The sequence below is a fragment of the Nannobrachium achirus genome, assembly GCF_963921795.1.
Source record: "Nannobrachium achirus genome assembly, chromosome: 5".
In the NCBI taxonomy this organism is placed as follows: domain Eukaryota; kingdom Metazoa; phylum Chordata; class Actinopteri; order Myctophiformes; family Myctophidae; genus Nannobrachium; species Nannobrachium achirus.
The window spans coordinates 40,428,269-40,452,772 of NC_137814.1; the positions used below are offsets into that span (position 1 = coordinate 40,428,269).

General features: G+C 42.7%; 1 protein-coding gene across 1 annotated transcript in view; it reads right to left on the reverse strand.

Annotated features, from left to right (window-relative positions):
• Nucleotides 1–1,738: 1,738 nt before the first annotated feature.
• The window catches only part of pkn2a (protein kinase N2a), a 49,530-nt gene continuing 26,764 nt past the window's right edge, over nucleotides 1,739–24,504 (reverse strand). Inside the window, exons 4-23 of the mRNA XM_080725154.1 lie at nucleotides 23,939–24,093; nucleotides 17,204–17,333; nucleotides 16,022–16,167; nucleotides 15,313–15,529; nucleotides 14,229–14,414; nucleotides 13,256–13,365; nucleotides 12,944–13,087; nucleotides 12,398–12,473; nucleotides 11,411–11,567; nucleotides 10,769–10,895; nucleotides 10,016–10,152; nucleotides 8,276–8,351; nucleotides 8,086–8,177; nucleotides 7,575–7,751; nucleotides 7,158–7,220; nucleotides 6,954–7,030; nucleotides 6,427–6,569; nucleotides 5,708–5,815; nucleotides 4,219–4,299; nucleotides 1,739–4,104 (exon numbers count right to left, since the gene is read on the reverse strand). Of these exons, the coding sequence (XP_080581280.1) occupies nucleotides 3,901–4,104; nucleotides 4,219–4,299; nucleotides 5,708–5,815; nucleotides 6,427–6,569; nucleotides 6,954–7,030; nucleotides 7,158–7,220; nucleotides 7,575–7,751; nucleotides 8,086–8,177; nucleotides 8,276–8,351; nucleotides 10,016–10,152; nucleotides 10,769–10,895; nucleotides 11,411–11,567; nucleotides 12,398–12,473; nucleotides 12,944–13,087; nucleotides 13,256–13,365; nucleotides 14,229–14,414; nucleotides 15,313–15,529; nucleotides 16,022–16,167; nucleotides 17,204–17,333; nucleotides 23,939–24,093 (2,606 nt within the window). The 3' untranslated portion in view covers nucleotides 1,739–3,900. The remainder of the gene's footprint in view (nucleotides 4,105–4,218; nucleotides 4,300–5,707; nucleotides 5,816–6,426; nucleotides 6,570–6,953; nucleotides 7,031–7,157; nucleotides 7,221–7,574; nucleotides 7,752–8,085; nucleotides 8,178–8,275; nucleotides 8,352–10,015; nucleotides 10,153–10,768; nucleotides 10,896–11,410; nucleotides 11,568–12,397; nucleotides 12,474–12,943; nucleotides 13,088–13,255; nucleotides 13,366–14,228; nucleotides 14,415–15,312; nucleotides 15,530–16,021; nucleotides 16,168–17,203; nucleotides 17,334–23,938; nucleotides 24,094–24,504) is intronic.

Here is a 24,504-nt window from a genome sequence, read left to right on the forward strand (position 1 = left end):
TCGAAAGACCAGCCGGCTCTGTGTTTACCCGTGTTTTCCCCCTTTGTAGTCTCGCGTGGCCAGACTGTTGCCTCCGCGATTTGGTCAAATGCTCACAGCCACGCGAGACTACAACGGGGGAAAACACGGGTAAACACAGAGCCGGCTGGTCTTTCGAGCGATATAAAGTCTTCATTTCACCCCAGTGCATCGAGGTTGTTCCACGCTTAAAAAGTAAAACGATTATACTTTCACATAGGCCGGTTACTTTTTGGATAGAGTGTTCAACAAAGGTAAGAAGTGATCGCTAACGGCGGATCGTGGATCCAACAACAGGATTTCGGCAGCCGACCAGTAGGAAGTTCAGGAACCCCATCTCGGAGCTGCGTAGCAGTGGAGTGAGGGGTTCCGAAAGGAGCTATCCATGACTCACCTCTCAACAGCAAACGTTGGGTCTGCGATTTCGTCGTCTGACTCTGAATCGTCTGAGTCATCAGCGGCGACATTTCCACTCAGAATCTGGCCAACTTCCACCGATTCAAAGACCTGCTTTCTCCGTTCCAGAATGAAACGGCTCATTGCTCTAAACGCTTACGAGGATCTCTTTTTAGTTGTCCTTGTACCAGTGAACTGTACCGTCATGAAACTGTACCTTTTCCTATGCAAACTTCTAATAAAGTCTTCTTCAAACTATCACTCGCTCATTCAACATCTCTGACTCGTGCGCGCGTAACCTGACTTTCGCCAGATAGTTGCAGCAGTGCGTAAATGCTGCCACCATCTGGCGAAAGTCAGGTAAGTGCGCGCGTCTTGGAAAACAGAAACAACACTGTCTTGTGTAATGTCATGGCGGAGATCTGGACTGTCCACGCCCCTCAAGACAGACTGAACCCATGTCCACGCCCCCAAGACAGACTGAGTAGAGAAAAACAATATAATTTTATCATGAGCATTAGTGAAGTCGTATAGTAGTTAAAAAATGAGTAGTTCACCCCCAAAATGACCTTTTTTCTATTGATTACTCATGTCATAGAGACTTGAGTTAAATATTGTATTTTTGTCACATAAGACAAAAATGTGATTAAAGTATAAAATGTACCCCCATTGATTGCGGATGGGGACCCGAATGCATTTGGGTCCCCATCTGGTAGGCTAAATTAATTGTAATCTAAATGTTGTCTTAGGAATGTGACAAAAAACTAAAAATATTATTGAACTCATCAAGTCTCCATGGCATGAGTAATCAATAGAAAAAAAGTTATTTTGGGGGTGAACTATTCCTTTAAAGCTTTCACAACATCCACATTTCCCAAATCAGCATTGCATATCGAGGGCTTCGAGCGTCAAGAGTGTATCTTTAAAAAGTAAGCCTACAGTAACATATCTGAGATCAGTGGTGGAAAAGTATTCGGCGACTAAATAGGGCCGAATTTCATGTATGTTTAAAAAAAAATAAAAAATAAAAAATAAAGATCATAATCTACAAAGTAACTAGTAACTAAAGTTTTCAATGTATAATTGGAGTGGAGTAAAAGTACAATATTTGCCTCTGATTTGTAGTGGAGTAGAAGTAAAGTTTAAAAAATTGGAAGTACTCCAGTAAAGTAAAAGTACCTGTACTTAAGTAAATGTACTTAGTTACTTTACACCACTGTCTGAGGTCCCAGTACTGTTCATATTTGCATTGTTGTTGATGAAATCACAAACACTCAGTTCAATTTAAAGGATGTATACAAAAGCCACCCACCACTATTAAGTGTTTAATTTGTGCATTCATGATAGGCAACAAATGACTGCTTCTTTTATTACACCAGGGTGAAACAGCAAGTTTTGTGACTTCATTATTGGTGTACCATCCAAAAAGATCTTGTTTGTTCTTGTTCCAACATGCACAAGCAGCCATTCATAAGCAATGGGGGAAAATAAGGGAGGGAAAAAAAGAACTTTGTACAATCTATTTTCATCATTTGCTAAACATAGATATAAAAAAAAATATTGATAAAATTAGTGCTTTCAGCTTAATTGTGTGTACATATACATATACCTGCCCCGCCCCCTGTAGTGATTCATATCAACAGGTCTGCACAATCTGTATCAATTTCTAGTTAAAATACACCCATTTACTGAAAGATCTTAATGCCTCAAGCACCAGTTTGGTAGGGCCTGCACTTGTGGCAAGCAATACAATTGGTTTCTATTGTGCCAGTGTGGACAATTAAACCAAATAAGTACTTAAAATATTTTAATTTTCAAATTGTCCCACATCTAGAATGCACTCACTGGCACATGTTTGGCCTGGTTTCCCAAAAATTATCTTAGCACTTAGTTTACAAAGGAACAAGGTAGATCTTGGCACTAAGATGCTTATGGGAAACCCAGTACTGTGTTCACAGACCAGCTGATATTTTTATTAGCACCATTTCCCATGTCCTCCAATGCGGACCAAATGACTGGGTTTTGGTAGTAAAGCTGTATCTCTGCGATTTTACGATTAGCGTGTTGTATTTGTAAGTGAACTGAGGTATCAAGAGGAACTTTGTCAATTCCACCACACCTGGCTGTCCATTCAGGAATGACAACTACAAACTGAAGTGAAATTTAAACTATATTCTACTGAAAAGAGAAGTTGTGGGTGGAAGAGGAGAGCACAGCTTCATTTGTTGTCCAATAAGGTTTTGTTCTCTGTGCAGTCTTGCATTCAACAACTAGCTGGAGTACCACTAGGTGGCCTTGGGGAGTAAATTGTGATTGGAGAAGGACTTTACCTTCTCTAAAACGACATGTCAGGGATTACTCAAATGACAGATAAAATCTATCATGTATACAATTAAACTAATGTGATTCTCGAGGATGATGCAGTTTAGTATAGTAATACCTTTTTACCAACTTTTAACGCTGGATGGACTATTTTATACTATATAGTACTATAATAATGAGGGTCCTTGTATTCACGCATACAGTTGCTGTAATATTAATGTGAACAAGATGACAGCATTTCGAACAGCATTGAAAGGTGAGTCCATCTGAGCATGGAATAGGCATTTTAGACTGGAATAGTACACAAAAAATGTAGTGTTATTTTTCTTTCCATTTGGATTTCAAGTTAAGAAGCAGTAGTAGTAGTCAAGATGTTTGCTGCAGTTGACCGTTGTGCCAGTTCAGTGACATTAATGCTTTGAGCACTTCAAATTCATCGAATAACAATTTCATTCATGATCATGGCAGACAAATCAACCATACAGTGAGATATTAAAGTCCTTTAGCTATGGCGAGGGCTTTGCCAAAGACAAAGACAAAAAAAAAAATCAATAAAATATATGAATGAATATAATCTGTACAAGAAAAAAACTATTTTAAAATACAATGACAGTGACGAATAATAATGATTGTGTTGTTGTCTCCTGGAGCTAAAGGAGTTCATATGAAAACATTCTCAGTGGTCAGACAACAGACACGACGACGTGCAGGAGAACTTGGTGCGCTGCCTCCTCTTTCACTGCCAAGTTCCTCAGAGAGTGTTTTTTTTGTTTTGTTTTCTTTTTGTAAAAAAAAAAAAAAAAAAGTTCTTCATGTCGATTTAAAAAACAAACATGGTGTGTTGTCCGTTGGGCAGGTGGGATGGGCTGGCTATGGGCTTGTCCGTTCAATGGCACAGTCTCACAGAGCAGGACCCAGAGGCCCTGAAGAGCGGATATCCACTGCCCTGCACCTCACCTCACCCCACCCCCCCCCAACATGTTGGGCAGGGAAGAGGGGGGAAAAAAAGAGCTACAGTCTTCGCTGCTCTGATTGGTTCACAGTGTGTGTGTGTGTGTGTGTGTGTGTGTGTGTGTGTGTGTGTGTGTGTGTGTGTGCGCGTGTGTGCGTGTATTCATGTATGTGATTATTATGTATGTGTGCGTGCGTGAGTGATCAAGAGAGCTAACACCAGTCAGCGACGTAGTCAAAGTCATTGAACATGTGCTGCTCGTCTGTGTTGAGTACTCGTGGCTCCCTGGGCGGGGTGAGAATCGGTGCCTCTGAGGTAAATTCATCATCAAAGTTGCTGACGTCGCTGGCTCCCTGGATGGTCGGTACGAACGGCGGCTTCACCTTCTTGGCCAACAGTCCATTCCAATCCATGTTCTGCCAGGAATATGTTTTAGTAAAAAATAGAAAAGAAAATGTCAGTGGTTTCAATTGCCTCACGAACTCCATGGAGACAGAATTCATATTCATACATCTTGTATAGAAACTCACCCTGAAGAAGAGATGTTTCTTCACCTCCTCTGCGTCCCTCTCTCCTGCCCCTAGACGCCGCTCTGGGCTCCTCCTCAGAAGCTATGGATGGAGGATGGAGGATAAAGAACAGTAAACATATTAGTGATGTATCGTTCATGAGTGATTCGTTCATAAGAACCCAATCATTAGCAAGAATCGTTCACGTTCTTAAAATGTTACGTTCATGCTTTCGTTCACCCCTCCCCTCCGACTCCCTGCTAAAATAAATTTGCCTCGGAAACTAAATTGGTTTCCGAGGCTACCTCCCCGCAGACTGCCTCCCAATCCCCCACACACTCAGACAGAGTGAGCTCAGGCAGCAGACAATGACACCCATTTGAATTGAAACAAAAGAACTGTTATGTTTGTTGTTCCTGGACAAAAGACAGTGACCCATTCGTACGCCACATTTACATTTTAAGTATGAAAGGAATAAAGTAGATGCGCGTGAGTACAGCCTCCTTGCCAATCAATGGACTGGAGGGAAATCACTGAGTGAGCAGTAATGGTTAGCGAACTTAGCACAGCATAATTTACTATGTAACACACACACACGCACACGCACACACAGTGAACGTAAAGTTAGACCAGTCATTCATTGTCAGCTGTCACCAGACCATGCGGTAGTTGCATAGGTAAAATATGGGTTGTTGCGGTGGCAGCGAGCAAGATTTCTTTTTGTGTCTTTGGGCAGTTATATGACAGTTTCCCATTTCTGTACACAGTACATTGCTTTGTTATTGAACTCTGCGAGATACTTTAATAAGCTGCACTAGGGGCAGACAAGGCAGTTAAATTAACGGGATTGCACATCACTAAAACATATACCTGACTCACTCACACACAAGGTAGAAGAAACCTCTTATGCAAACTGAGAACTGGCTTTAGTCTGCTTGGAATGCTATATGAGTGGGGTTTCCAGTTATGGGCCGATCAAACTGGTCCCACCTACCACACAAGGACCACCCAGACCAGATTAAAAGTAGATTACATTAATGGTAATGGAATGAAGCAGTCTGGTCTAACCACAATGCAAATTCATCTCAACATCCCCAACAAGAGAATTACTGCATACACCTTTGTATATCAGCAGAGACAAATGAGGAAAACAATGCCTACGGCATGAACTACAAAACTTAAACACAAACCTTGTTCCCGTCATATAGGTGCACTAAACCTATTGTCAGTGCTGCAACAATAGATTACTTTCTTAGGAATCATTCTATCGATAATCTTTTGGGTTAATAATATAATCGAGAAAATGCATTTGAAAATCAGTATATATCAAGGAATCTAATCAAGTAAATCAATTAGTGTGATTTTATACATTGTGGTACAATGGTGCAATAACAATTCTGTATTTTTGAAAATCGAATCATTTTATTAAAATCCACAATTCTTGATCATGGATTAAATCAAATAGTTTCTTTAACTGATGCACCTCTAGTTTTCAGCAGACTAAACTTACCCTCCTCATGATGGAAATGGCCTCGGTTGATAGGAAACGTGGGTAGCGCACTTCATCGTTGACAATACTGTCAAACACCTCCTCCTCATCATCACCAGGGAATGGAGACTGAGAGAGAGACAAGAGTCAAATGACATTATATTGCGCAGAAGATTCGATCTTACGCTTTGTAGATTTGCTATAATACATATCATTTATGTAACCATTTTGTATAACAGTTCACAGTAGGGCATTCACTAATAAGGATTTTTAGTATTCGAATTATTCGACCTCAAAGTATTCGAATAGTCGAATATTCGCCAGGACTGGCCAAACTGTCAAATAAGTAAGTAAGAGGCGAACATTGTGAAAATAGCAGATCTACATGCTCACAATATTTATCTGCGGAACTGAGTCAAATTAAATGTAATACCTACAATTCCTGCTTGTCAGGGTGGGGGTCCCCAGTTCAAATATGTTTATTTTGGGGGTCACAGAGCATTAACAAATTCATCCACCAGGGGCATTGATAACTCAATTTTATGACTTCCTATCTAGCCAAGCTTTATAAACTATATATTTTTTTAAAGAGAAAACAATAAAAAATAAAAATAAGCGAATATTGGACTTTGGTGAACAACGTCGAATAGTGACTTTGATATTCGAATATTCGGTGAATGCCCTAGTTCACAGCTGTATAATTCATGACACTGAGAGCCAGACGGGTGTCATCCACTTACCTCCCCAACCAACATCTCAAAAATCAAAACACCAAGCCCCCACCAGTCCACAGCACGCGTGTACGATGTCTCGGTCAAAACCTCTGGTGCCAGGAACTCTGGCGTGCCACAAAATGTACTGGTGCGGTCCCTGAATCCCATTCCTGACAGGAATGAGGAAATATCCGATATTAAATGTAGCTTATTTCCCTTTTGCATCTCAATGTTAACAGGACACATTGTTTGTCTGGGGTTATGTCAAAGACAGCCATATATGGAGACCACCGGAAACTGGACTTTCAGGCTGCGAAATGGTCTGAAAATCTATACATGAAGGTGGCCTGAACATCTAGTTTACTAAAATAGCCCATCATTTTCCTCAAAAGTACACTTTTTTAGAAACTGTGCAATGTGCATACAGTATAAATGCATTAAAACATGATATAATAAATAATAACAATAACTTTGTGGTTACAGTTTAAAACAATGCACCAGAATACAGATTGCTTTAACAATTAGAGGTCTTTAGCCTTTAGAGTAGACCTTACCCTCTTTGCAGAGCCCAAAGTCTGCTATCTTCACATAGCCCTCTGTGTCTAAGAGCAAGTTATCCAGCTTCAGATCTCTGTAAGTTGCAATATGAAAAATAAAAAGAAATCAACATCAAACTGAAAGATTCCTTTCTCAACTCTTATGTCCTTAATAAATGTATGGGAAAGGGAATGAATTAATCCACTGTGTTGGCATCTTACCTGTACACAATCTTATGGTCATGTAAGAACTGTAGTCCCAATACAACACAAGCTGCATAAAATCTGCACAAGGGACAAATAAACAAAAATAAAACTATGGTGAGACAGATTCAGTGAGGAATGAGGGGAACCAAAGATGTTTCAAAAAGTCTGATAATATTAGATCTTCACTAAGCTGCCCCAACTTATACTGTTGTACATACTGTACATGAAAACACCATTCTGGCGCAGGAGCATAAGGAAAGCTCCAAAGGGTTAAAATGACAAGAATCATGGACAAATGAAAACCCACTAGGCCTGTGTCATATACACCGTCCTCAAATTCCCATTGCAGGGTCCGTACCCCGGAGTCGGACCCCACTTTGAGAACCGCTGACCTACACAAACTGGTTGCTGGTTAAACTCCCAGTGACTTACATGGCCCTGGGTTCTGAGAAGACGTCAGCATGGATGTGCATCATCAGGTCACCTCCAGCCGCGTACTCCATGACAAAGCACACATGTTCCTGCGTCTGGAAGCAAGCAAACAGGTTGACCAGGAACGGGTGACGCACACTGTTCACCGTCTCAAAGATCCTCTTCTCACACATCAAGCTGTGGAAGAGAGCGGGTATTGTTAGTCTTATGGAAAAATGATATTTATACCCAGGCATTGAAAACATATCAATACTTGCGTACATACAGTAGTTGCATCAGCACAGGGGACTGATCTCACTGACTATGTACATACATGTTAAGTCATAAACAATATTTCAAGTGACCATTAAAACGTAATAAATCCATGGGGCAAAACCAAGTTGTACGCATTTAGCTTTCCGAATCATTTTAGTTTAGAACTCTGGGTTACATGAGCATAATATACGCCTCTGTTGTTGACATAAATACCAAAGTAATTTATCTGGGAGCCCCAGGTCTCTCATTCCCTTACCTGTCAACCTCATCACGAGCCACAATGTCGCCTTTCTTCAGAGCTTTGATGGCGAACATCTCCCCCGTGCTTTTATACTCTGCTAACAACACCTGGGAAACACAGGCAGATACGTTTAAAAGTGTCCGCTCTAATCAACTCACTTCACTGCATCGCCTCAATCTGCGATACAATGCAATACAAAACCTACCTTTCCAAAGTGTCCACGTCCCAGGACTGCTACACATTTGAAGTCCTGAAGGCTGAAGTGGAACTGTTCTTCTTCCCTGCAGGGAGAGCATTGTCAACATTAGTTAACTACTGCACATGTTGGTGCCTGGTGGATGAGCCAGATAGTGCACAGACCCTACAGTATGGTCCTTAAGTCAGTGGTTCTCAACCTTTTCAGGCCGCAACCGCCAAAATAATAATAGCGACTTTAAGGTTTTGACGGCTACAGCAGATGACAACGGTAACCAGAAATGATCAGCGCTCGATAGATAAACCTGCCGCCGTCGCAGCCGTCTCTGCAACGCCAGAAGCTCCCTTCTCACGTAGTGGCTGCAACTTCTGCTGCGTATACACGTCGCCATGGGAACAAAAGAGTTCAGTAACAGGGCCTAATATTTCAACGACCACCCCACCCTGACAAGCAATTGGAATTTTAAGAGTTGGCATTAGTTTGACTCCATCTGTTCCATTGTGGAAATAGCAGATCTACATGCTCACAACACCTCGTGTTGCGAGGCGTTGTGACCATGTCTGTTATTTTCACAATTTCAGCCACTAATATTTGATTAATTTAATTTGGACTACTGTACTAAAAAGGTCTTAAAAGTCCTTAATTTGTCACTTTAGAAATGTGCAGATACCATGTATACACTTAAAACTGTATGTTGGTCTGTTTACTGCTGAGTGAGAAAACAATGTTAACATTAAGCTAAACATCTGGGGACCCCCAAAATAATTTGGGGACTCCCCTGGGGGTCCCGACCACAGGTTGAGAACCACTGCTTTAAGTGTGATAACCCAGGTGTGAGTCTGACTGCTGCCCCTCCCTCTTCCCTTGGTTTCCTGGCTGTCTTTTTATGCTAACCTAAATGAAATTAAAACGCTTTAGTGAAATGATACAGAGTTAGAGCCAGGGGGCAGTGTTTCCACTTGTTTGAATAGTGCATGAAATCAGCACTTCTCAAACATCTTGAGCTAAGCAGCACCCTTTATTAGAACTTGAACCATGGAGGAACAGTGCATCACTATGGTGTAATTAACAGTATAAGGAGAGAGTTCAGCACCCTGGAGTGAAGTGTATGTGGGTTTTAGTCTCGCTCTACCGATTCTTTCATTACCTGTTGTGCCTTCAGCAGAACAGCAGCACAAATCCCTCTCGAATCCAATTTCTCCATCATTTTTTTTAATAAAAGAAAAGAAGCTTTCTACTTCACCTTTAACCTTGTCACCTACCTTTTAGTATGAATGTATTCACTAAACCTTAGGCTTTACAGAGAATGAACAAACTTGCTTTATTGAGCGGTGCCCCTGGAACAGGAGCTAAGCTCCAACATCTGGCTTTGTCCGGTTCCCAAACTGGTGGGAAAAACGCATTAAAAAATGTTCAGGGCTTAGTAAACTGAAGCGTGGCCTACATCTTGGCACAAATGTCTCAAAGTTTGTTGTACGCCCAGGCTCCCATTGGCCAGCACACACTGTGATTGGCTTGCGGGACGCTTGATGAAATGAACACATAAATAACACCACTCACTTCACTCTAGGTGTGATTAGGAACGATTCTATTCATGTAGATGGACAGGAAGATAGATATTGATATTGAAGTGGATGCCCAGGTGGGATATGATTGTATGCCAGTGGAGGGCGTAAGCAATTGACAATCGATAGATGTAGAAAATGTCCTTCCCTTTGCAACAGTATTTCAGTCCAGTCACTACCCTACCTTATCTCATTATCTTTCTGGATAGCAGTGAGCTCCAAGTCTGGAGGCTGGATCTCCTGTTGCTCCACTCCATCCAGCTCCGACTTCACCGCTATGCTGTTCCTCTTGTTGAGGAAGTCAAATGACGCCAGGGCATCCTGGAGAGACAAACGCAAATCAGATTAAAGTGATATTGCACGCAGAAGTCAGGTGACAAAATGAGAGTTAAAGATTAACCTTTGCAAACACTGGGCCAGAACCGGGTAGAACTTTTAGTTTTCTGAATCTGGCCTGAATTTAATTATCATGGGATTCGTTTTCCTTAGTCACTTCTATGCAGAGGCAAAGCAGGAGCAGCTATTAGTAGTGTGACAGGTTCAGTGGCTTGAACGAGGGCACTGACAAGCGATGACAAATAACTGTTCTGAACATCTGCACATCCAACACCATGGATGTATTAAATGAAATACGAGCTTGTTGGTTGCCATCGGATTTTCTACCAAATAACGGATGGAGCGCGGCAGGGGAGTTGGACAGTCTTGCCAGCTATACCAACACATACAGTATACATGATAGTAAGTATAACTACTACTACTATTACTACTAATAATAATAAGGATAATACATTTTATGTCTAACACACATTTAATTTTCACGAAATTAAGTGCTACAGCGTTTAAAAACAATGGCATAAAGCAAAGGCAAAAAAAACAACAACAAAGACCCTGTTAGGGTTAAAAAGCAGATCAGTATTGCCATTTTCACCCATCATACCTGCACTTCCTCTTTGTCTGTCATCTTGTCCTGTGGAAGTGGCTCTCTGTTATCAACAGGTACAGGGTAGTGCTTGGGTCCTGGGGTGGGCTCTTTGTCAAAGTCGAGTTTGGTCACCAGTGGGTCACTAGGTTAAGGACAAGGAGGCACAGCTTAATGGTGGGATCAATATGTATGTACAGTATATTTGCATTATAAATCTTTGAAAGGAATTTATCTCCCTGAAACAATTGTGCTGCAACAGTAAATAGTTATTTATTATTAGGGCTCAATGCTAGTGTCCATGCTCTAATTGTGTACTGTTGTTTGGGATACAGCACCCAGATTAAGACTCTATAGGAGTAGATTGATCAGAATAAGAGTTTGTGTCTGACAACCAACAATAACAGGACCTTTGTTTTTGTATTTATGTTTGGTCAATCAGAGTGAGAAGGGGTGAGAGTTTTTTAGGAGTCTAGGTGTGGGATCATGTGTATGCATGCCGCTCTCTACCTGGTGTGTGTGTGTGTGTGTGTGTGTGTGTGTGTGTGTGTGTGTGTGTGTGTGTGTGTGTGTGTGGCATCATATGTCTGAATACTACTCTCCAACTGCAATGAGTGTGCGTGTGAATGAGGCATTTTGTGTGTGAATGCTGCTCTCCACCTGCTAGGTGTGGGGGAGCCAGGCAAACTGCTGGGAACAGTCTCCGCTGCCTGTGGGCTGAAGGAGTTGGTGCTGACTGTGGGTATGGCTCTCCGTACCAGCCGGCCCCAGGTGGCAATGTTGATGTTCATCTGAGGGGCCCGCAGGAAGGTCTTACCTGAGGGGAAGGGCATGGAGGGTGGAAAGAGTTTAGTATGGAGAACAGCAAGAGGGTGATGACAATATGGGAAAAGAAAGAAAGAAAGGGGGAAGAAATAAAGGCAGAAGGTGAGGTGGAGAATAGTGGGCAATAAATGTAGGAATAATGGGGGCGCCAGCTGGCCTGGTGGTCAAGGCGTGTACCATATACTAGGCTATGATGCCTGCTGGCGTCGCCGGTTCGATTCCCGATCCGGACGACCTTTGCCACATGTCATTCCCATCTCTCTCCCCATTTCCTGTCAGTCTACTGTCCTATCGAATAAAGGCATAAAAAGCCCAAAAACAAATCTTTAAAAAAAATGTTTTAGGAATAATGGAAATAGTTGGTGTGCAGTGGGGAAAGTGTGGCACAGAGAGATAAGAGGATTACATTGAGGTAGGAGGAAAAAAATGTAGAGACATCTTGCCACAGACACTGATCTCCATATTTTCGGATCTCTTTAACAACTCTGAGGTCACAGCTTAAGGGCTACAGGTTACCTTGGAGACGCATGTCGCAAAGTAGGGAGTTAAGTGACACACCTTTTGAATAGTTTATACAAGTTCTTCCCCTCTCCTTGAACCGCCAAGAACAGTTTAAGAAAGAGGTTACTACAGAGGTTTGTATTTCTAATCAAACATGTACCAGTATGACGTAAGCAAAATGGCTGCTGTGTGAATATGGCCAATAAATGGATTTATATGGCTTTACACACTCCCAAGACATGCTTTCAGGAATATTCCTGTTTTTGGTTTGGTCTGGGTCAGAACAGAACAGCCTAAAAGTGAAAGGAATGCCTCCCTCACCTTGCTGTTTGGAGAAAATCTTCTTTTGTCTTTGCAGCTTTGGCCGTCGCTCAATGACAGGATTGAAAAATGTCACCTGTAAAAAGGAGACAAAAGTTTAATTATGATTTACAAGTAGCACAGCTGCTCAAGGCAGCGCAGCTGTCCAGGTGCTGCGCATGGAGTCTACCTGAGCATTTCAGTGTCATTGTAAACCGCTAGGATGAGCACAATAGACACAAGGTTGTATCTTGACCTCATGCTGTAAAGTCGAGTGTGTACCCTCAGAGGCCTGTGTGTGTGTGTGTGTGTGTGTGTGTGTGTGTGCGCGCGTGCGTGCGTGCGTGCGTGCGTGCGTGCGCATGTTTTTGTACTTCTATTTTCATAGGGGCTAAATGTTCCCCTAAGTGAGGGCATTTAACCAAATGCTCACTATGCAAAAGGTCTATTTTAGGACTGAAGTACAAATTTAGCTTCTTTATTATGGATGGATTAAGGTTAGTGGCAAAGGCTGAGTATGTATGTACAGTATGTATTTGAAGTGTGTGCGTGCGTGTGAGTGTGTACCTCAGCAAACAGCATCCCCTGAGGCTCAAGGTACAAACACATGCCATGACGCTGGTTATCCAGGAAGTCCTCTAAGCGCAGGAACTTCACCGCACAGAGAGAACGCCAGTCACGCCAGTACACCGAGATCTCCAGCTCACGAGACTAGAGGGTAAACACACACGCAGGTCAACAAATATGTACGATACATGTGTATGTTAAACAGGCAAACATCCATTCAAAAGCACCAATCTCAGTCAAGGACAATAAGTGTGTTGTGTTGTATGTGTGTGTGTGTGTGTGGGGAGGGAGTGTGTGTGTGGGACACGTTACCCGGTCAAGCTCCAGTGTAAACTTCTGGTCCCAGGCCTGGTTGCTGACCGGCCTCCAGCTAGTCTGGCCTACTACTGTGTTGTCCAGCTTCAACACTGCACTTATTTCATCTGAGGAAACATGAACATATTATGCATCATATACTGGCCAATTAACCATCCTTTAGGTTTGAGCTTTTCTTTTGTACTAAAAACACAGGAAAAAGAAAAGAAGAGACAAGTTAAACTGTGGAGACAGAACAAAGACACAAAAGAGAGAAAAATTGTAATACCATTCAATTTCCTTGCTCCATTTCTCTTTTTTTGCGATTCACCTTTTCTTTTGTGTTTTGGGGGTAATAGCTTTTTGTTCAATATCCCAAGTGTAGAGATAGAGGAAATCGAGGTCAGAGATAAAACGGACATGCCAGACAAGTCGGATTCAAACCAGGATACTTGTAACTCACATTTGGTCCGTGCTTTAACTCTGTGGTTCTCAACCTTTTCAGGCCACGAACCCCAAAATAATCATATTTTAACTGGGAACACCCCCACCCTGACGAGCACTAAGAGTTGAGGAATAACATTTTGTACAACACGTTTCTATTGTGAAAATACCAGATCTACATGCTCACAACGCGCGTTGTGAGCATTTAGATCAGCTATTTTCACAATTTATGTCTCTAATATTTGAGAATTTGACCAATGTTTACAGTAATTTGTCATTATAGAGGTATTAAAAAGTCCTTAAATTGTCACTTTAGAAATGTGCAGATACCCTCTATACACTTATTTGGTTTGTTTACTGTCGAGTGAGAAAACAATGTTTCACATTAAGTTAATCATCTGGGTACCGCCCAAAATAATCTGGGGACCCCCCTGGAGGTCCCGACCCGCATGTTGAGAACCACTGCTTTAACTAACCAGGCACCCACGGTTGTTAGTGTCACATTAGCCTACAACAGCCTTAAAGGTGTGGGATGAGATTCACTTACTGGAGAGCTCCTCGCTCTTGGTCAGGTTGCGTGCGCTGGCTCCCCGGTTCCGGTTGGCTCGGCTGATGAAGGAGGAACGTGTCTCGCTGGGGCTCCAGCCCGGCAGAGGAACCGAGCCGGCTTTGGAACGGCCCGGAACATTCTCCAGGAGGTCCTGACAGCCCATGAGCCTGACGTCTAGTGTGCCTGAAGGATAGAAGAGCATGTTCTGTCAGCAGGCATAATAAACAAAACAGCTGTCTAGATGTGGGGCGTATAGTAGCCCTCAAGCATAGCACCTGTCTCTATTCTGGTGAAATGTAGTTGAAATGTTTTGAGGCACTATAGCCATTGTGATTGTGATCTATCTAGGAACTGAACCTTTATCTATGGTTGCACTTGTGATTCACTTTGCAAAAGTGACTAATGCCTAAAATGCAAAGGACTGAATAGTTTGAATTGACTGCACGTCATCTTTAACCTACTTAATTTATGTCCGTATAAATCAACATTTATTCAAAACATATAGAAGGAATAGATAGAGGAAAGTATAGATCTAACTGCCCTTCGTTCATGTTCAGACACCTACAGTACTTTGCTAGTAAGTGTCCATTGGTGTGACACCAATGGAACTTATAGTACCATATTATAAACATAACCTTTATATCCAAAAAATGCATCGTGGAGGCCTTCATGGACTCATTAATTCCTCTTGCCTCCGACACAGAGCCACTACAGCATTGCTTTGAATGGAAATGTCTGTTCTACTAATTGTCTCCTGCGAGAACAGGTACTGGTGATACAGAAACAGAGATGCATCTGGTTAGCTAGTTACTGCAGTGCTGAGGATTCCTTTGCAACCACAGGAAACTTCAGAAGGCTGTGTTGCGCTACATGCTGATACTGATACTCAACTACTACTACTTACAAAATGTTAATGAAATCGAGCGGTGATGCGAGTATTATATTACAATCATCATAACTTAGCATTACAGTCCCCCTGCTGGGTTTCCAGATGCAGAAGAAGTTAGAAACAAATAATCCTTCAAGACAGTCATGTTTCAGGACCCAAGGTCATCATAGCGTGTCGCTCTAGTTAATGTACCTGTGAGTGCGGCAGGCTTGGCCACAGTGCTGTATTGATTCTGTGTGGAGATGATGCTGGACCTGGGGCTGGTGATGGCCGGTGCGGACAGGAGCGAGAGCTCCTCCACGATGCTGCTGCTACGCGGGTGATTCTTGGGCAACTCGCTGAGACGCTGTTCCAAGGAATACCGTAGTAGATCCAGCTTCTGGCTGGACTCGTTGAATCTGGCCTGGGCCTGGTGCAGGGTCAGATGGCATAAAGGAAGGAGAGAGACAGAGAGGAGGTGCATGAAGCAGCAAGTAAAAGAGGGAAACGATGAGATGAGTAAGAGGAAAAGAAACTAAGAAATCAATTACACGATCCATTTACCCTAATGGAGAAAATTCTATAATATAGTAGTCAGTAATTCCATTTTACTAAGACATAAGACATCTAATAATTGGGATAATGTACAGTGAGGCCCCACTTTCACATTACCCTGCTTATTACATGGCTATTTAAGAACAAAATCAATGTGACACAAAATACTGATTCAACTATTCTTTGTCCATAGCAATGTACACAGAGGCAGAACATTCAGTCTGTTATCGAAAGCACAAGTTGTCAGTACGTGTGTGTAAAGTTCAAACAATGGTGTTACAGGGTCTTGATGGATGAGAAAGCAGCTTCCTTTGGACTAAAATCGTACTGCAGTTAACAGATCTCGGCCGCAAACACACCCACACACCTCTGAATGTGCTCTCTTTTCTGTGACTTTGCCTGTCCCCAGGAGTTTCATGACATTCTTGGCACCTTCAGCCACCGCAGACTCTATCCTGGCATGGTGACAGAGCTCCTCTACCCGCAGGTCCAGTGGGCTGATGATGGGCTTGGCTGAAAAACAGGGAAAGTGGACAAGAGTGACTAATGGCATCGATAGAGTAGACCATGTGTGTTTGTGTGTAAGGAGAAAATAACAATTGGTCCTATTTTAACTTCCCTACACTGGTTGACTGTTTTAACACATCTGGTGCCAACCCCGAGTTTCCCGAGTTTGTATTGATACCAACGCTGTGCCAACCCCGAGTTTCCCGAGTTTGGGCCGTTTTTGAAAAAAAAAAAAAAAAATTTTTTCAAATTTTTTTTTTTAAATTTTTTTTTTGGACCTCCAGAAATGTATTAGGGGAGGCAATTTCGCGATCGCGAAATTGCATGTTTAACCCCCATACCAACCCATTCTTTCAAACATGGCAGCCATGTTTGTTTACATCTGAAGAAAACATAATGGCCCATAAATCATGAATGCCTGAACGGATTTCCAAGCGGATTTTTTTTGTTTGAAAGCTGTGAACAGCATCTACACACGTGGTGCATCATCTAGGCATGGGCGTGCACTTTTTACACAATTGCACAATTACATGGAAGTCTATGGTAACCATGGCAACGCGAGACATTGAAGAGAAAAAATCATTGCAACATAAGTGTTAAAAGAGCCTGTGCACCTCTTTCTCTGAAACTATTGGTCCATCCAAATTGCCATTGAGCAATCCACACCCGGGGTCACACTCACGCCAAAGTTGATACAGTTCGGTCGGTCGCTTTCCAATATACTGCGGCCACAGAGTGACACACAGACAGAGATTTGGTAAATGATAGTATAAATATTATTATAATCATCATATTATGCATACTTCCACTCCACTTTGTATTTTTTCTTTATTATAGTAGACTGTTTTGTTTATAGAGGTAGAGAGGGGAAGCAAAGGGTGAAGACAAGTAGGATCTGATCCTAAACCCGCTGAGGGTAGTTGCTGGTCACTCTCAAGGTCTTTGATGGGCCCATATATGTATTTAATTGTGGATGTTAATGATAAAGAAGGGTGATGAGGGCAGGTTAACTATCTATGGATGTAAATGAGGGAGGACTCACCAATCACATCAGTGTTATCGAAGTTCAACTCGCTGGCCTGGCTGGCCTTGAGGATCTGCATCCTGATGAACTCAATCTTCGTCTTGCTGTCCTGGAGCATCTGCTGTGCTGCTGCTAGTAACTTGCGATCCTGTTAACAAAGACAACGGATGAAAACGACACTAAAGTCAGTCAAAACTATGTTGGTGGAGGAGGCAGCAGGAGTTAGGGAGGCAGCAAGGGAAATATACAATGTCAAAGTTGGGAAACGCAGGGTTCAAAACAACCTTTAACCATATTCGCCCGACGCTTGGCATCCGTATTTTTGGCATATTTCCAAAAATGTTTAAATGTTTTTTTTTTCCTTTTTCAAAAATAGTCGATCTACAAGCTTCCAACACAATGCCAAACATTGTCACACCGATCTACAAGCGTTATAAGCTCAAAGATCAGCTATTTTCTGTTGTATGACTATGAGTATGTTGGTAATTTTATTTAACCTTTTTTATAACCCGAGCTGAACCAAGAATGAAACCTAGACACACTGAAACACACCTACTATAAATCCATGTCATTCCTCAATGAGAGACTTGTTATGAACAGGGAACACAAACAGCCTGGGACATTAATTCATGCCCTTAATTGGAGATGAAGCATGAATCACCACATGGAAAATATTGTTCACCAAGAAAATCTAAGTGGAACACACCACTGTGCAATACATTGACAACACAGTCGCAACGTGCATGAATATGAACGTGTGCACGCGCGTGTGCGCATAAACAGCGGAGTAAGCAGACAACACCCAGAATTCCTCAGGAGTTCAGACCCCGGCTGGGTTACGATGGCAGCGTGCTGGAAAGACATCCGTCTGACAGGCATTTCCTCTGTGACATCATCAGGAAGGCGCTATTTATTTCCAGCTGCAAGGTACCTCCACTCACTGCGTCAGTCTCTCTGCCTCGCTTTCTTTCCCTCGGGCTCTGGGAACGCCAGAGTCCAGGAGGTCATCTACAATACATGGCATAGCGTAGCTGAATTATGCATTATGGGGTTTTATGACTGCATTCCTCCTCTGCTGCAGTACAACTGTGCAGTAACTGGTTTTGTCTGCTAGGCTTCCTAGAAGAAATAAAATAGCCTGCTGCTGAACTGACTTTCATCTTGTAATTAGTGTGGTTGCTATAGGCAACACACTATTGTTCGCTTCCAACTTTAAAGATTCACTTTTAGCCAATGAGGAAGAAGCATTGGTGACGTCACGTCAACGTTATGCTGCTTCCTTATTGGCTAAAAGGAACTCTACAGTTAAGGCTGCTTCCTCATTGGCTAAAGGTTACTCTATAAAATAACATCATTGACTTGAATGGGAAAATGCAAAAACGGCAAACACACTCACAATTTCCCAGAATTGCATTTTTTCTAGTTTAATTACTTGCACCAGCAAAGCGCGCAAGTACTGCGTTCGGCTGTGTAAGTAGGTAGGTAGGTGTGTGTGTGTTTAAGCCTGTAGCCCAATCAGGGACCAGCATTTCTGGTAACCTCATCATTAACAGCCAATGAGGGATCAGCATTCCTGGTGATCCCAGTGGTGATGCCAGTGGTGAGCGCACCTCATGGCACGCTCTGCTGGTGCACAAGTAGACCATACATGGCCTACTTGTGCACAAGGCGCAAGTTGGCACCTCGACAGAGTGCAGTTCTAGTTAGGATTCAATCTGGTAGGGCAGGGTTCTACAGGCATTTGTTTCAAAATAGTCTTGCGTAGATTGTGGGTAAACCAAACTATATATCAAATTACATTTGGCCTTCAGAGTGATGTACAACAGAGGACAACTCAACACAACTGTTACTGCACAGCATTAACGTGACTGATATTCTACACTGTTACTTACAACCTATAAATCATAAAGCACCGGTCCGTGTTTACTACTGGGTGGCTTGAATTAGCCCTGACCGACATAAGATCCCACATTGAGTAGCAGAGCCTCTAGTGCCACAGCTGTTATTAGTGATGGCGGCTTACACACAGCACACGACCAAATGACAGTTTTCCTAGCGCTGAGGATTACGGCAGCCACAAGGAACCAAAGGAGCTTTGTGAACAAACAAGCAGCAACATAATACAGTATGCGTCACAAAATTCACATCCTCTTGCTCCACTATGGGGAAAAAAAACATTGTAAATTGCAGCCAACTGTGTATGGTCTCTACACTCTGCAGTCAAACAGCCACAGAGACCACCAGGTCAGTTTAGTAACCCAGGCTATGGTAAATTAGTTTCTCTCTGGGTGATAAGATTCTATAAGACGGCCTGCGCTGGTGCAGCGGTCCAGGCACCTAGGCTCAGTGTAGCCTGACAGCGTGTCCCAATCCCTTACTGTATATAACAATAAACACATTGATAGACACACAAAATATTCTATAAGACTCATTATGGGGAATACTGGGCAGCTAATATATAAACTTCCCTAATTTTGGCCTTAAGCCATTGACTGCTCGTTTCCATATCCCTACCACATCTCGACTCCATGTCCAGTTGTAATAATCTCTGGTGTTATCTAACAGCACTATTACCCTGGCTGGTAGGTACATGCCGCAGATTTGATTACCAGTCTGGAAATCCCTTACAAGCGTTAGTACAAGACACGGTAGTGTCCAGTAGAATACTGGCAATGAAGTCATGTCTGACAACTGTAAACACCACAGAGCAGCAACACCAACTACGGCAGATTATCTTGCTGCCTTACATTTTATTTATTCTCTTGGTCTGAATGTCTTACTTATGTAACAAGACTGGAGGATTCGTTTCAAGAAAAGAGTTTGACGGACAGGGCTCTGACTGGAAAGTGTATCAACAACATAATCAGAACATCATCACCGGTTCAATTCCAGCTGTAGACCTGTGTTGCAAATCTTTCCCCCTCAGTTTCCTGTCTCTCTATCTCTCTAAATCTAAATGCATCAAAAACTATACATTATATATATACTATTAAAACCCATTTAGTGCTCCAGAAATGAACGGGTTAAAAATCTAAGCTGCCGGCCGCCTGCTCCGTCCGCGGCCAGTCTCTTATTTTGAAGGCCGGAAGTAGATCGCGCTCACAATTCCTAGTCTACTTGACGACCTTTTGAAATTTACCCGGAAGTGTTGTCGTCCAAAGCGTAAACAGTAATGGCGGATCGATGCCTTTCAGCTTGTACTATTTTAGCGAGAATCCAATGCCATCCTTGTCATCAAAAGAAAATGGACATCAAAGATGAGAAAGACCATTGGCTTCCATGTTAAGGGATCACTATTGTGTGCACGTGGATGCGCGATGATGATGAATGGGCGAGTCCACCCGTGCCAGCACTTTCCAACGGACGGTACGTAGCCCTTGCCAGCTTTACTGTATATACAGTAAATATCGCGCGTATACTTGGGATCGGCACTATAAATACTCAAGTATATTTCGCGAGTATACTCGGGATCGGCTACAAATTAGTTAAATGTACTGAAGTAAAAAAAACTAAGAGTTGTTTATCTTGTCCCTAGGGATGGGACCATATGAAAATTTCATATCACGATTATGGTGACAAAAGAAATTGTGATTTACGATATTATCGCCATAATCAAAATCCATTATCCTGGGGCGGAACATTTACTAAAAAATAGCAGGTCTACAAGCTCACAACGCTTTGCGACGCGTTGAATTGATCCCAATGCATGATGGAGGACGATATCACGAATTAAATCTCCACGATACGATTATCGCAAGTGTTTTTTATCACAATAAACGATCATCCCTACTTGTCCCCCACAAGATTATATGTTTCAGAACTAGCCAAGTCCACATTAACTAAGAAAGGCTTCCAAGCGCCGGTAGGGACCCACAAGCAGATCACAGCCAAAGAAAAGGTGAAGCCAAGTGAAGGCCACCATGACATGGATTAGTTCACATTCGATTTAAGCTAAATCTAAGAATATGTTATTTCCTGTGTAATTTACTGACAGTGACGTCATTACGTGCGCGTCCCGCGTCTCTGACGCATTCACGTTGCCTAGAGACGCATTCACGTCATTGTCCTGGGGTCCCACGGACGCATCGCCTCCATTGGAGTCCACGTTAAAATAATTTACCACGTCGCGAAAAAAATATATTTTAAAAAGTCCACAGACGCCACCATTATTCATGGGTGAAGGCATGCTACTTTACCCTACGTTAACACAAATGAAATCCGCGTAGAAAGTCTGAAACAGACGATAGAACTAACGACAGTGCGTTCTATCGTCCACCGACGCCATTTTGTGCGCCTGTAGGTGGTCACAGAATTCAATGGGTGCCTGAGTTTTAGCGTAGCACCGGGCCGCTCTCTGACCATAGTGGCACAGCATGTTAGGTGATACACCAAAAAGGGTTCCCCCACAGAACGTGTGCAAGGCACGGCGCAGAAACGTGACGTACACTCCAGCGACACAAGCAACAGAACGTATGCAGCTGCACCCATCAGAACTTGCATCAAAGCCCTAATAATATTTATAATAAATAATTGCTCTTCCTTGCGTTAGCATGGAGTCTGTTCTTTAGAGACTAGAAGCGGAGTTTTACAGAGTCCATGGAACGTAGTGGGGGCGCTCAGGCTAGCGCACCCCAGGCTAGTGTAGCTAAGGCTAGTGTTAGTGTATCAAATGTGGAGCAGTGTCTGCCTCACTCTCTCCCCGACCGCGTCAACGGGTGTGTCGCATTAACGTGTATTTTGCGATCATCGCACACGACGGCGACGCTGCCATTAACAAGCGAGCTTTCGTGTCAAGCATGCATGCAGAGGCAGGAGGTAAACAAAAGCATCCATCTATGGTTGATACAGTCAGGCAAGTCAGCGCGCACTGCTATGACGCGCACATCAGCCCGGTCCAGCAGTGTTTCTCAACCAGTAGTCCGCGGACCTGACTAGCGCCGCATGCATGCGAATGCACAACACAGGCATGCACTCGTCTCCGACACAGACACACACACACACACACACACGGTCCTCTCACATATGGAAAACGTTAACGCTTATAACGTTTTTGAACGATTAAAACCTTTTTTGAGGGAAAAACTTTTGAAAAATAAAAATATATATATTTATTTTTTATTTTTTGACTCGTACTTTTTGAGTCGCGGTGAGCGTGAGTCGATTTTCGAGTCGATTTTCGATTTATTTTCACATCCCTAGTCTGCATTCTTTGGAAGTATTAAAATTGTAAGATTTGGAATTGTCGTTAATTTCTTTCAGACACATTTCTACGTAACATGAACATAACCATATAATAACCAATTCAAGTTAAATGCTGCACTTTGTCAAAAATGACATGACGCGTTGAATTTTTGTGGGACCCATAAAATATCCCTGGGACTCATCCGAAAGACCCTTCTTGGGTCCCGGGACTCATTACATTAAAAATCACACCCGTGTGAAGTGGAGCTGTGTGTGTGTGTGTGTGTGTGTGTGTGTGTGTGTGTGTGTGTGTGTGTGTGTGTGTGTGTGTGTGTGGATCATGTGTACCGATTTTTGTGACATTTGAAGAAAATGTGTAGGAAAAGGAGCAAAAAGTGTGTTTTGGAGAAAATTCAAGATGGCGGAAAATCTATCATGGCGCAAATGGGCGTGGCCTATATGGGGAGATGCGTCATGACCCAAGGAATCCAGGGAAAAAATAATTTTAATTTTCCGACCTACGGTTCAAGAGTTACAGGCCAAAATGTAAAGTGGGGTGTTATGGCGCCACCATGCGGCCAAATGACACAATTATTGTTTATTTAATCCTTGAAATCATTATGAACCTCCTCTCCAAGTCTTGAAACTCTAGCCCCTATGGTTTGCGAGAGACAAATAATTGAATGTGAGTTTTTGCAATTCCCATTATAAGTCAATGGGGAAAATTAATTCACTAATAAATTAATATCAATTAAACTATAGAACCTTTCTCTTAGAAAAGTAATAGCCCACGATTCCCGAGTAAGCCGGTCGATTTGACATATGGCGCGAGTGTGTGGTGGCAAAACTGTGGGACTAGTGGCGTGCCGAAGTTTAGGAAGTTCAGGCTACATACACACACACACACACACACACACACACACACACACACACAGACAGACCCACACGGCCACGTATAGGGAGCCTGTGCTTCACACAGCTCCAAAAACCTATTAACATCACTGTACTGATGTTCAGAGGTCTGTGTGACAGAGGATAGATGGCAACATATGTTGAGCAAAGGTCTCACCATGGTTATTATATGCAATCAGAACATATCATTGAAATGCACAAAGTTTCAGTCTCAGCACGGTCCATTGACCATGTTCAGGAATGACAATATGACAGTTTATTCACATTGTTAGTCTTTCGTAGCCAGACAATCAGAGATCACCACCTAGCCATACGTCTGGGGACATTTTAATTCAATGTAGGCCAGAGAAACCCTCTGCCAACAAACCTACACTGCTTTGGAAATCAATCCTGGTAGATTGATTAATTGATTGATTATTAGATACAGACAGGTTGATCCCAGGGGTAATTCAGTTGTCATACCATCCCAATAAAGACCGCCATAAAATCTTTGCATTGGTTCTGCGAATGCAGGTAATTCTTTAATATCCAAATTGTTCCCATCGGTTGCAGTCCCTAAAATCACCAGATGTACGGTAGGCTGAGATCTCCGATCATCTGGCTACAATGAGAATACCTTCTTCTAAAAGGCAAAGATATTCAGATGAGAGACAGACGTACCTTAGAGGATCCGTTTGAGTACATCTGAATCATGTTCTCAGCTCCCTGTTTGACCTTCAACTCGATGTCGTTCTGCTTCTTCAGGGCCGCCAGGCGGCTGTTGCTGTTGCACATTCTGGCCACACTGTTAGGGGTGTCTGGTGTCAGGGGGCACTCTGGGAAAAGACAGAGAGGCAAAGAGATCAGCTGCTGGTGAAGAAAGGGGGCATCCCTGACTGTCACAAATGAAAAAAATCACACCCGTGTGAAGTGGAGCTGTGTGTGTGTGTGTGTGTGTGTGTGTGTGTGTGTGTGTGTGTGTGTGTAGATCATGTGTACCGATTTTTGTGACATTTGAAGAAAATATGTAGGAAAAGGAGCAAAAAGTGTGTTTTGGAGAAAATTCAAGATGGCGGAAAATCTATCCTGGCGCAAATGGGCGTGGCCTATATGGGGAGATGCGTCTTGACCCAAGGAATCCAGGGAAAAAATAAGTTTAATTTTCCGATCTACACAGACAGGTTTCATAGGAACTAGACTAGCCTCTGATAATGCTAGACGACTATTGCATATCATCGATAGGGCTA